This window comes from Delphinapterus leucas, chromosome 8, assembly GCF_059928025.1.
Source record: "Delphinapterus leucas isolate spDelLeu-1000000601 "Yukka" chromosome 8, BTC_Dleu_Yukka2, whole genome shotgun sequence".
Classification (NCBI taxonomy): domain Eukaryota; kingdom Metazoa; phylum Chordata; class Mammalia; order Artiodactyla; family Monodontidae; genus Delphinapterus; species Delphinapterus leucas.
The window spans coordinates 6,606,947-6,619,766 of record NC_143136.1 but is presented as its reverse complement, the minus strand read 5'-3'; the positions used below and the strand labels follow the sequence as shown (position 1 = coordinate 6,619,766).

The following is a 12,820-nucleotide window of genomic DNA, read 5'->3' as shown; positions in this document are numbered from 1 at the left end:
GAGGCAGAGTTAATGACGCAGGTTGGACCCAGCCCTGGTACCTGCGGGATTTCCATACCCAGTCCCATTCTTGAGAAAAACAAGTAGATCTGAGTCTCTAAGCAGATCTGTTGTGTCTTATTGTGAAACAACCCTTTGGAATCTGGTTCCCTAAAACTACCACTGTTTATCTGCCCCTGACTCCATGGGTCAGTCCTGGGCTGGTCTCTGCCCCTTGTGGCGTCTGGCTGTTGGCAGGTAGGCTATGGGCTGGCGGGTCCCAGTGTCCATGTGTGCTCACATGTGTGGGGTTGGCTGGGCTGTCATCAGGGAGCCTCAGTCTCCTCCAGCTCAGGCTCCCACAGTTGGAGCCTAGGCTCCCACAAAAAGCAGAAGCTGCATAGCCTCTGAGGCCCTGGGCTCAGAAAGTCAGATGACATCACTTCTGCCACGTTCTATTGGTCAAAGCAAGTCACAGGCCCACCCACCTCAAGGGAGAGCAGCCTACACACGGGGTGGGCAGAATCTGTGGCCCTGTTTTGCCGTTTATCACACCAGGCATCCCCTGAACCAGCTGGATGAGCTGCTCTCCGGAGAGTGCCCTCCCCCCACAAGCCCCCGCCCCCCGCCCCCGCCCCCGCCCTGCCCCGCTCCCACGCTGGCCTATGGAGAGAAAGCAAGGTTCTCACCGCCCTCCCCACCCAGGCATCACAGCTGAGCTGAGTCCTTGCCACTGGGGGCGGTGTGCATGCGGGCTTCTCTCTCATTAACTCACCTGACATGTTAAACCTAGATCTGACACACTAGAAATGAAAACATGTCTCAGTCCAGAATTATCTTTGATGCCTCGAACAGTTTAGAATAAAAATTTCTCAGCTATAATGGCTATAACTGCATTCACCATAGGGAAATGCTCGATACCTAGGCTGACCCTATGTACGTATACAGCCCTATTTGCTGTGCTTTTCCTGAGCCTCAAAAGCGTAGACAGCTGAGCGTGGACCTTTAAGAAGCAGCTTCTTGATCGTTCTCAGTCCTTTGCTGCTTTTTCTTTGCCACTTTCTGAAATGATACAGTTTCATGAGCAATTGGAATATCTGCTATGTTTTCCTTCCTTGAAACAACCTTTCCTGAGCACTTCCTTTCTGAGCAGGATCTGTGATAGATGCGGATGGCGTAGAAAGGTACCAGCTTGGTTCCAGAAAATGACCTCCAGCAACGGGGATAGAAGTGGGTGCCTCAGTGTTTATGAACTATGCAGTTAGTCTTATCACTTTAGATTCTAGACAACCACCAAGAACCAATGAAAACATTCTCATGAAATGTCTAAATAGAGTGATAAAAAAGGAAAATCACTGAGTTCTTATAAATTCCAAAAGCAAGAGCCTACCAACCTCATTTCCTGCCACCGTTGTCTTTGGAAGATTTTTGTAAAACCCACCCCACATTTTCTGCAGATCTGAGTTTAAAAACGGAGGGAGTGCAGGGATGGATGGATACGGTGCATGGGAAAGACAAGCAAAGCGTGAAGAGGGGCCTTCCCTACCTGTGCACATGAACGAGAAATAACTGTAAAAGTATTACAGGAGGCGTTCATTTCTTTACACACATCTACTCTCAGTTCTGTGAAAGGGGCCTGGGGATCATTAATTCAACAAATATGCATCAGGCGCCCACCATGCGGTGGCCAGGCACTGTGGAAATGGTGCTAGCGGCTAACCTTGCCCTCAAACAGGGCTCATAATCTCAGGAGAAGAAAGAAAACGAGAAAGCCTTAATAGAGAAGTGTAGGAAGCATGAATTTAGAGAAGGTGCAGGGTGCCATGATAGCCACATTGTGGACATTTACACCCCAGACTAGAGTGAGTCAGGGGAGACTTCCTGGAGGAAGGGGATATTGAAACTGAGACCTAAGAGGATGAGTTGGAATTAGCCAGGCAAAGGCGTAGATGCTGGGAGGGGCCCAGAGAGTGAGGAGAGGTCAGAGAGAAAAGTTACAGAGGTCAGAGGACAGGTGGGAGGGGTCCAGGGGGCCAAGGGTTGCAGGGAGACTAATGAAAGACCCTGGTCCGTGGCCCACAGCCAGATTCTAGCCCCACACAGTCTCCTGCCTCCCGTCCTCTGCCTGCTGTGTCACAGTGTACATCCTGAGTCCCAGGGGAAGGAAAAAATGCAGACAGAAGACACAATAGTGCAAGAAATGGTCACATAAATCGTGAAACACCCTCTTGCTGATTGAACTTATTTCCCTCAAGATGGAAGTGAACAAAGAAACTCCCAGGGCCAAGCAGCAGACACCCTCAGCTCACTATGTAAAATGATGCTTCTCAGATCCTGACGTTCGTTCTCCTGACTTGGGGAAGAGCAGTCAGTTTAGGGTTTGGAGAGTGGGGCAGGATCTTGAGATGTGTCCCCCGAATGGATCACTATGGGTAAAAAGAAAAGTCTCCATTAAATAGCAAAAAACTGGGTGTTGGGGGCCATTTGGGGAAGGGAGAATCTAAGGGAGAATCCAGTACAAACAATGAAAGGAACGCCATTAGGCTGGTCTTGTCTCCAGTTTACTGAATTTTGTCCGGATGCATTAGAGCTTGTCTGCTTTGTCTGTGTCTTGTTCCTACTGTTTACTGTGCTGTGTCTCCCTGGGGCTGCTGGCTGTGTGTTTATGTGTTGCCCTCTGGTCTTTTCTTTATTGCACCTGATAAAATGGTCAATGACTACCATCATGGGATTCACGTTCTGTATTGGGCCAATCATTCCTGTCCCTTTAGTGTATCCCCAATATTTTGATGATTCAGAAAGTAAAAAATACGAACTTTACTAACCTAGACACGATAATTGGTGGTAATTAAGAAAAATTGAACTTGCCAAGAACCATCATTTTTTGTGGGATTCCTTAACTACACAGAAAAATGGAGGAAAGATACTCAGGAATATGACCTTAAATATTAGTCATAACTTACTTCTGTGTTATCCCTGGAGCCATGATCTCCTAAAGTCTGGCTTTCAGAATGTAAATGTACCAACGACCCCCATCTCGTGTCACAGTTTAAAGAATCCTCATCGTCAACTCTTTTAACAGCATTATTTCAAGACGTTAAATGGCACTTTGGGGAATGTCATTAGCTATCACACATATGTAAATGCCTTTCCTAATGAAGAAAGGTGTTTTGACAATTTGGATAAGTTGCTGTCTTTCCCCTCATCATTTTGCCATGGAGGACAGAGTGAGTCATTTCTAACGAAAAGAATGAAAAGTCTTTATATCTGGGATGGGAACTGAAAGTTGAGACCTGGAATTTGTACTCAAAGACCACACCCAAAGATCAGAGGTGCGTAATGAAGTGTCTCAGAACTATCTTTGAGTCCGTTTTGAAGCCATGTCATGGATGAGTGTCTACAGAACCTGAGGGAGAGCTCAGGGGACCAATCCATGCCACAGATTTGGAGGCAAATGCAAAGTAAATTTAGGAAATGTATTGCTGACTAGATGCTCTGGCAAAAAGTTTCATACTTCTTCCTGAATCGTTCCAGAGAACAAAAAACAAACGATGGATAAAAGTTGTGGGGAGGAAGATTTGACGCAATATAAAGGCAAAGCAACGTCTAACAATTAGTGCTATCTGGAAATGACGTGATACCCTGTGAGGTAGTGAATTCCCTATCACTAGTGGGATTCCAGTTGGGGGTGGGTAGGTAGAGGGGCCGTATGGGATGAAGGTCCACTCTCCAAATTTACATTGTGTTCAGCCCAGGGTCAATGGCACCAGGAAACTCGGTGTTATAGGTAAGGACGAATCAGTCCTCCAGATTCAGGATGGGTTGAGAAGGCAGAACGAAATGCATTACATTCCCCCCAAACTTATCTAACGGTTAAGTACAAGAAAGAACATAAAAATGAAAACAAATCCCCCAACCTGGCCAGCAAGTGGACAAGAGCTTCAACTAGAGAAAGCAAACAGGTCAGAAATGGGCTGTGTTCATCTGCCCCTGTGTCCCTGATAGGCCCCTGGGAAAGTGATGCTCTCACAGCAATCGGAGAAACAGACAGTGAGCCATGGATGTTCTCTTCTAACAGTTCTTAGCCTCAGGAAGGAATAAAGAAATAGGGAGAATGGGAGACTACAGGACAGGATCCTTTAGACTTCTGGGGGGACCTGGTCACCGCCTGCTCATTCGTTTCTCCTTAGGGATGCCTAATTCCGGAACCACAGCATCCTGTGGTTGTCGAACCTCCTCACGGTAATTCATTTCCTGCCTTTACTTTGCATTTGCCTCCAGTGATAGGACAATCATGGGGTTTAAGCTTAAAATTGCTCTTCTTTAGAGGAAAATGCAAGATTTTTCAAATAACTTTCAGAAAAGGTAGAATCCAAACTTCCATTTTTGGTACTTTCTTGGTGACATCTTCAAGTAATGGTAAAAAATATGCTACCCAGTCATTGCATTTTTATAAAATTTGCTGTTTTTCATGATTGAAGAAGTAATCCAAGCTCATTTATAAAATGTTCAAAAAACACAGAAAAGCACAGTTAAGAAAGAGCAAAGAGCAGATGTAACCCACCATCCAGAGATAAATATTGATAACATATTGGTATTCATTCTATTATTCTTGTGTGGGTGTATGATAATTTGATGGCTCTGTGCATACACATTCAAAATCTAATTTGTTCATTTGACTAATAATCTCCCAGAGAACATTTCCCATAGCCATAAATATACATCTTTATAACAATTTTTAACTGTGGAATATTCCAGCCTATGGGTATACCATACTCAATTTAACCAACCCCTTGTTAAACACGTAGATTGTTTCTCCTCTTTTGTTACTATATAACACTATGAGAAACAGTTTTATGTATTCATTTTTGAGCATATCAGTGATATTTTCCTTTGAGTTCTTTCTAGAAGAGAAATTTCTAGATACAGTGTATGTACTTTTGATATGTCTGCCCTCCTTCCCATCCCTCATTCCCTGAGGCTATAACAATTTACAGATTTTCCCATTATGTGGGAAACCTCTTTGTTTACATCTTCTCCAACAGAGAGTACAGTCATTATTTTAGCCTCTGCTAATTTTCCAGTTTGGTTGTGGCAATGCTACATCATCGTTTCAATCAGCATTTCCTTGATAATGAGAGAGGCTGGACATTTGGTCATTAGTCATTCTTGCTCTTTAGCCACCTGAATTCAGGAGCATCTATCCTTTCCATTGATTATTAAGTACTCCTATCGGGCTTCTACATACATTTAGTTTGAGGAAAAGACATTGGAGATGACTTTGCTAGGAAGAATCCACTTGAAAGAAATTCCGTTAGGAATTATTTTCTAAAGTGAATAACCACCATTTAAAAATAAATCTTTATTTGCTATATAGGAGTTGCTTCAATCCTGACACTTTCGTATGTCTTTGACTCCCAATTAATTCTTTTTATATCTAGGAAGATCTTAAAGCAGTTCCTAAACTCTAACATGTAGATGAACACATTGAAAAGTAAACACAAGATACATTTATTCCAAGTGGACACTTGCATGAACATATGTGCTTTTCTTTCCCCGTGAATTCATGTGGAGGATTGCTGTCCATTGTACTAGTACCTGAAACACAGGTGACAGGTTGATTTGTTCCTTTGTTTGCTTGCCATCTGAAAGGTTAAGACACTGTAAAAAAAAAAAAAAAAAAAAATTGAACTAAAAATCTTGCTGGAACATTCCCCAGGCTAATTTTGCAGCACACCTGGCTTAGGTGAGAGGAAAAAACTAAACATCAGAATTATCCTTGAGGTCTACACCCAGACTGCCTATTTCAAGAGGGTAGGAATGAGGTCCAGGGATGATTTTCCTCCAACTTTTCCTCCAAACTTTCTACCCCCATGTTAGGTTGAGAATAGACAATCTATCAGTAATTATCCGCCTGAATGATCATAGTAGTATTTTTTTTTTTTTTTGCGGTACGCGGGCCTCTCACTGTTGTGGCCTCTCCCGTTGCGGACCACAGGCTCCGGACGCGCAGGCTCAGCGGCCATGGCTCATGGGCCCAGCCGCTCCGCGGCATGTGGGATCTTCCCGGACCGGGGCACGAACCCGTGTCCCCTGCATCGGAAGGCGGACTCTCAACCACTGCGCCACCAGGGAAGCCCCCAGAGTAGTATTTTGATGTCATCAAAAAGGAACAGGAACACATAAGAAATGTGAGAACCAAATTCACTAGGGAAATGATTTTGTTGAGTCACAAGACACACAGACCGGCTGTGGATGGATCTCTAGTTGCAATGAAGATTGCATTCCTATTTCATGCAAGCTCCCATTCTTCTGGGTCTGCTGCTCTCACTAGTAAGTAGCATTAGTCATATCAGCCTGTGCAGGACAAATCTAATTCTCTTGGTTCCAGAGCATGGCAAAATGCCTAGCAGGTATCGATTTAGGAGGGAAAGGGGGCAAATGAAACAATTTTAATGTTTTTCTTTGTCTCATTATTCAAGGTTTCAAGAATGAAGACAACATGACTCTGGCATGGGAGGGTGTCATGAAAGAAAATTACCTTGTCAAGATCAACACAAAAGCCAACGACACATCAGAGGAGTATGTCAGTCATTTATTCCTGCTTTGCGAGCCTCCCCTTGTGTACAGAAGCTGGCAGAACACAGGCAGCTTCTTTGAGCAAACTCTGTAAAGAGAATTTGCGGCAGAGAGGAATGGCACCAAAAGGATATGGCTCAGGCAACTGAAGGTGACACACGCAAAAGGGTGTGTCAGCCTTTCAGGAAGGGCAAAAACCACCCACCTGCCATCTGATTGTCCTTCTGATTGAAGGGCAGGGCTGTGGGACCAGGGGACAAGAGCGTGGGTCCCTATGCCACTGCTGCAGAGGTGGATTCTAGGAGGACCCAAGGATTGTGGGGAACAGAAGTTACCTTGCAGGGTCTGCACATGTATCCCTGTGAGGAATAAGCGATTAGAAGATGGCCAAACCCTTTGGTTGATCTCTTACAGACAGTTGTCCCTGAGAAGTTCTGAACGCCCTTTGTGAGTCGCATGGAGTTGTTGTAAACATCCCATAGAACTAGCTAATACACTGTCTCCCTAGATGGTCCATGAGGAATGTGGGATGCAGGGCATCCCAGAGCGTGCCCTTCGTATTTAAAGTGGGGTAACAGGGTTAATGGTCAGAAGTCACTCTTACAGAGAGCTCCAAACACACCTCAGAATTCAGTCTAACAAAGGAAGCATAAACATAAGAACAACTAATTCCTTTGTTAGGTTCAACACAGCTATTGGGAGCAGGGGATGTGAGGCATGCTTTTTCTCTTTGAGTAACAAAGCAGATGCCCTCCATTCTCCTCCATCCCTAGACGCGGAGAGCTTAGTTTTGAAAGGAAGGGACGGACCTTACAGGTCATCTTCCACCCCCCCCCCATCAACAAAAGTAGCATCTATTTGCTGTCCTTCCATCTGGGGTGAGAGTGGAATTCTGCTTCGCTTGGGTATTAGGAAGAAAGTAAAAGTGGTAAAAGCAGGTGACGTTGATTTAGTTGAAGATGAAAATGAACTGTATTTTATTCTTTAAAAGACTGCGAAATGGAGCCTAATAACCCGTTTTGTTTCTCTCTCTCTCTCTCTCTCTGTTCTCGCTGTCTCTTTTTTTTAACTTCCTTGAAGAATGAGGCATCGTTTTAGACAGCTGGATACAAAGGTATAGTTCTGTTTATAGTTTGGGAATTATTTTTTTAAATCTCCATTATCTTTGAGCTTTCAGCTAGAGGTCAGTGACAAAAATAGATGAAGTTAATTGTTTAAAAAAAATGGATGTGACCCTGTTCTATACTCAGCTTTCTTTATTCACTGCACAAAGTCGGGGTGCTGGAATGGAATTGCTTCTCTGATGCTCCCAGCCCGCACAGGAATAGTCCTGAAGTTCCATTTCCATGACTGTCTCTGTCTACCCCAGGACCCCTTCTTTTTCTGTCAGGTGTAAGATGCTTGCAGGGAGTACCAGAAAGGCTCAGAAAAGCAGCTTGGGAGCCTAGAGACCCTATGCCAGTCTTTGCTGCCACTCTAATTTGTCATCCACTTCATTTGAATTGCGACTGCAAGAATACGCACGTGAATTAGACGTAGAGAGAGTATGCCCACCTCCACCCTGAGCTGGGTAGCTGGATATTATGATTTGGTTCAGCAGAAATGACAATCGATTCATAAATGTCGGCTCCCTGTTAGGCTCTGAGGAGGAGGTGATATTTTGGGGATGGAGTCCTGGGTGGCAGAGTCACATACCCTCCCCAGGGCTGTGCGGTTCCACGGCTTGACGATACCCCATCAGGGATGGCAGGGTCTCCAGCACCCGATTCCTTGCCTATAGTAGGGCCTCAAGGAACATTGAATAAATGAACAAAAGGTGCTCTTCTCAGAGCTCTAAGATGATCATTTGTTCGGTTCATAATTTCTCGTGTATGTATTTACGTGTTAGTTACCAGCAGCATTTAAAAGATCTGAGGCCGTGTTGCCATGGGCCTCCTTTCCTGAACTCTGGCCTCGTGCAGGACGGTGGACTGCAGCCTGGTACCTTCCTACTTAACCCCCACCCCGCCCCCGCCTTCCCTCTTCTCTTCCTTCCTCCCCTTCCCTCCCCTGGAGCTGCTTGCTCCATATATAGGACTCAACCACTCAGGGTGACAGTACATTCTGTTCTGACAGTCGAATGTTTCCATCACAGTTTGCTTTAGTTCCCTATTGCTGTGCAACAAACAACCCCACATTTTAAAATTTATTTTATTATTATTATTTTTTTTGCGGTATGCGGGCCTCTCACTGTTGTGGCCTCTCCCGTTGTGGAGCACAGGCTCCGGACGCGCAGGCTCAGCGGCCATGGCTCACGGGCCCAGCCGCTCCGCGGCATGTGGGATCTTCCCGGACCGGGGCACGAACCCGTGTCCCCTGCATCGGCAGGCGCACTCTCAACCACTGCGCCACCAGGGAAGCCCCTACAACCCCACATTTTAGTGGCTTCAAACAACCATTTTATTTCATTCTTGCTTTTCTGGGTCAGGGGTTTGGGAAGGGCTCAGCCGGGCAGTTCTTCTGCTTCAGGTGGTTTCAGCTGGGTTTACGGGGCTGGATTCAGCTGGCGGTGAGGCCAGGATCTGGCACCTCAGTGGTCCTCCTCATGGCCTCTCTCTTCCACGTGATCTCTGATCCATGAGGCTTGGGGGTCTCGGGGCAGTTCCCCTTTTTCCATAGGGACTGGCTTCCAAGCGTGAGGAAGCAGAAGCCACCAGTGCTTCTAAAGGCGAGACCTGGACCTGGCATGACAGCACGTCCACCAGCATCTATTGATTAAAGCATCCCCAGGCTGGCTGGGATCCAGGTGGGGGAGCAGTAGACTCTCCTTGTTCACGTTCCACCTCTAGATGTGGGAGTGACACGTGGACAGGGAGAAACGTGGCAGCCATCTTTGGAGACACGCCATCACGCAGGAGTATATCTTGTTACGGCTGCTCTCCTGATGTACTGGTACTGATTTTTAATTGAGGGGCTGGGAAGACTCCTGTGTTCTTAGAGTTGAGTATCTGGACATAAACAATCATGCCAGGATGTATATCATGATTATAATCAGTGAAGAGGGGAAGGAAAAATGCTGGATATTTTTAAAAATTTAAAAAATGTTAGAATGCATGAAAGGAAGCATAGGGGATAGTATTCTAACACTGAGTATGTATATTAGATGACTATAATATGTAATAGAGAATATATATAAAGCCTTATAGGATTATTCACTTTCTCTACATCATATATTTATATTTAAATATATTGTCTGCTGCATCGGTACCTAAGATACACAGCTTGTAATACTTATTGAGCACCTGCCATATGCCAGGCATTGGGCTAAGTGCTGTCAAAGCAGACGTGGGCCCCAAATTTCATGAATGGACCCCTTGTTAAGTGGTTTGGGTGTAGGAGCATTTTCCAGCTGAATTATGTAGGATTCAATAGCGGTAACCCTTTTCTTAGCCATATCAGGCATATGGTCCAGACTGCCCGTGTCTGCATTACCGGGGAGCAAGGTCGGCAGCTGGGAAGGCCCTAAGTCCAGAGATGCATGGAATGTTCTGGGCAGCTGGAGAGAGATGGCGTGGACCAGGGGAACACCGAGTAGGAAGGAAGGGGGAGGCTGGGTCGTCCTTGGCAGGAACTTGCTGGCCTCTTTAGGGTTGGATTTTATTCCCGTGCAGGGCAAGCCTCTGGGGACACACCTGGGAACATTCCTTTCAAAGATCCCTCTGAGCGGTCAGAGTGGCCACATAAGAGGGGCTTAACAGTTTGGTTTGTGGAATAGAGGTGCCAGGGACTTGTCTAAGTGTGTGTGTAGAGAAAACAGTCTATTTTTGTTGTGTTGAGTAGTTTTACTTGTGGGTTCACTTAAGGTGGCTTTGGAAGGAGCCGATGGAAAGTACACTTGGGGCTGGGCTCAAGCTTCTGCAAGACTTGCCACTGCCCCTGCTCTGGGGCACGCAGGACATAGGCAGGATGGCAGCAACGGGATGGGGCAGAGCGGGGCCTGGGTCGGAGGTCAGCCAGAGATCCAGGAACTGGGGCAGCTGAACTGACTCCCAGGGGCCAGGGAGGCCTCCCAGCCAGTGCGTGTCTGGGTGCGGCAGGGCGACCCTCTGGTGGGGACAGTGGACCTGAGCATGACGGTTGTAGGCGTGGTGCCGAGGGGGTCACAGATGACTGGAGTCCCAGTTGGGGGCTGTCCACACACACGTGTGAGCCAGGGCTCTGTGGGGTCCTCAGAGGAGTGCCTGTGGGTCTAGCCCCCTCTGCATCTCCCTGTCTGTGGAGCTCCACCCCTTTGTTGGTTCCTGCAAGAAGTCCACCTACACCATGCCTTTTGCAGGTTTTAGTTGAATTTGGGCAGATCCCAGGGAAACCTCAAACCACACAACACTGAGACATGGGCCACCACCCACAGGATTTCACTGCCTCTCTCCCTGCTTCTCTCCTGCTCCCCTGCCCTCTCTCCCCTTTTTATCCCCTCCCCCTTCCTCTACCCCTTCTCTTCTGAACAACAAAAAGTCTCTCCTTTCTATCCAAGGAGAATTTTAGGGTTGGCCACTTGTTTCTGGAGCAAGCTCTTGGTGTCTTAAATCCTACTAAACATCACACTAAAGTCCTTTTACTGTCACAACCGATACAGAAATCTCTCCAAAGCCCCTCCAGCGAAAAAAAATTTCTCCGTCTCATTCTTACACCAGAAAACAAAGTTATTCACATTGACCTTAAGTCTGTAAGTAGGAATCTTACTATGCCTTCTTTATTTTAGGCAGCCATTAGCCCTTATGGTTTCTTTTTGTCCTTTTTAAAGAAAGAGTTAAATGAAGAGGTTAATACTGGAAATAAGCCTAAGTTAAACAGAAAGTTTTCCTTGAGTGAGTGCTATAGCAAGTTGGAAACCAACTGTACAGAGATTGCGTTATGTCTACAGCTCTTATTAAGTGTAAAAATATAGCTTGTAATTTAAAGTGATCTGCATGCACCTTGTGTAAAAACTTGTGAAATACGCATGTATTGAAAATAATTTTATCATGCTTTTTACTTAAATTGTTTTGCTACTTGTACTGTTTTTGTGTGTGGGGGGGAGAAACTTTATTGGCAAAAACTTGATTAGTATTGTATCATATTATTTTCATTATATTATACTTTTATCAAAGCACAACTTTATTGGTACCTTATAACTTTATTAGTTACATATAGCATTTTTATTTCTCTATATTACTTCTCTGTGTTGTAATCTATCCTTTCTATGTAGGAATCACTGGTGATTTTTATTTGAGTAAAGCTAATCCTAATTGGTGCTAATGATTATTTGCTTGTGATATGATTTCAGAAAGTTAGTAATGGACAGAGTCTGAAATATCACCTGGAGTCTGCCATACTCCAGGCATGAACCATACTTGCTATTTTATATATAGTACATCTATTTCATAGAAAAGCCATAGAGTCATAATTTAAAATTTAAAATTGGAAAATTGATCTTAAGACCAGTTTTATTTTTTCCCCTTTCAAGCTTAATGATCTCAAGGGTCTTCTGAAAGAGATTGCTAATAAAATCAAATAAAATTGCATGGACTCTAATGGAGAAAAATCTAATTCTAGCAAGGTAAGTAATTTTAAAGGCTTTTTTTTTTTTGCTCTGAAAATTTACGTATTTTAAGACTAATTCAAAAATCATGATATTTTCTCAGTTACTTTCACATATGATCAGATTTGAAAATAAGGCATGGTGTAAAAAATTCGAACAGTATAGGTATATGGAAAAGAACAGGTAGAAGCCGCCCTCACATTACTTTCCCTGTCTGCTCCCCGGCCTGAGGTTAACACTGCTGGCAGTAGGTTACAGTATCCTTTTGGATCTTTAAAACAAAACAAAACAAAAAACAAACTTCCAAACTTTACAGCTATTTTGGCATTAATTGGATCAAGGTCACAGTATTCTAAGACTTGGTATTATTTTTTTTCTTACTTAACTCTAGATCGTGGGTATCTTTACAGGTCCACGCCTCAGACACGCACCTCATTCTCCTGATACATCATTTATGTTTACTGCTATAAGGAATGCACAGATGAATGGGTTCTTTGGTTAGTTTGTTTTAAGTATTTGCTATCGTCAAATGGATGTTGATCACATTTTACTACCAGAAATGTTTTAGTAAGCCTTTCAAGGTTTTTAGCAATAGCTCATTTGCACAATAAAAATGTAATACAGTTAACAGACCAAATTGAGGCCAAGGCCTTGCTCCATGATCTTACCATTTGCTTTAATTATGTTTTCCCATTACCTGTC

General features: G+C 44.6%; 1 protein-coding gene across 3 annotated transcripts in view; it reads left to right on the top strand.

Moving 5' to 3' along the window:
* TRPM8 (transient receptor potential cation channel subfamily M member 8) overlaps positions 1-12,583 on the top strand; it is an 88,342-nt gene extending 75,759 nt beyond the window's left edge. For 2 of the 3 annotated variants that reach the window (XM_022568021.2, XM_089916190.1), the window contains one exon: positions 6,462-6,907. In XM_022568021.2, coding sequence (XP_022423729.2) covers positions 6,462-6,652 — 191 coding nt within the window. In that variant the 3' untranslated portion in view covers positions 6,653-6,907. Of the gene's footprint in view, positions 1-6,461; positions 6,908-7,638; positions 7,673-12,043 lie in introns of those variants that run through there. The other variant, XM_089916189.1, reaches the window with a different exon arrangement.
* Positions 12,584-12,820: the final 237 nt, after the last annotated feature.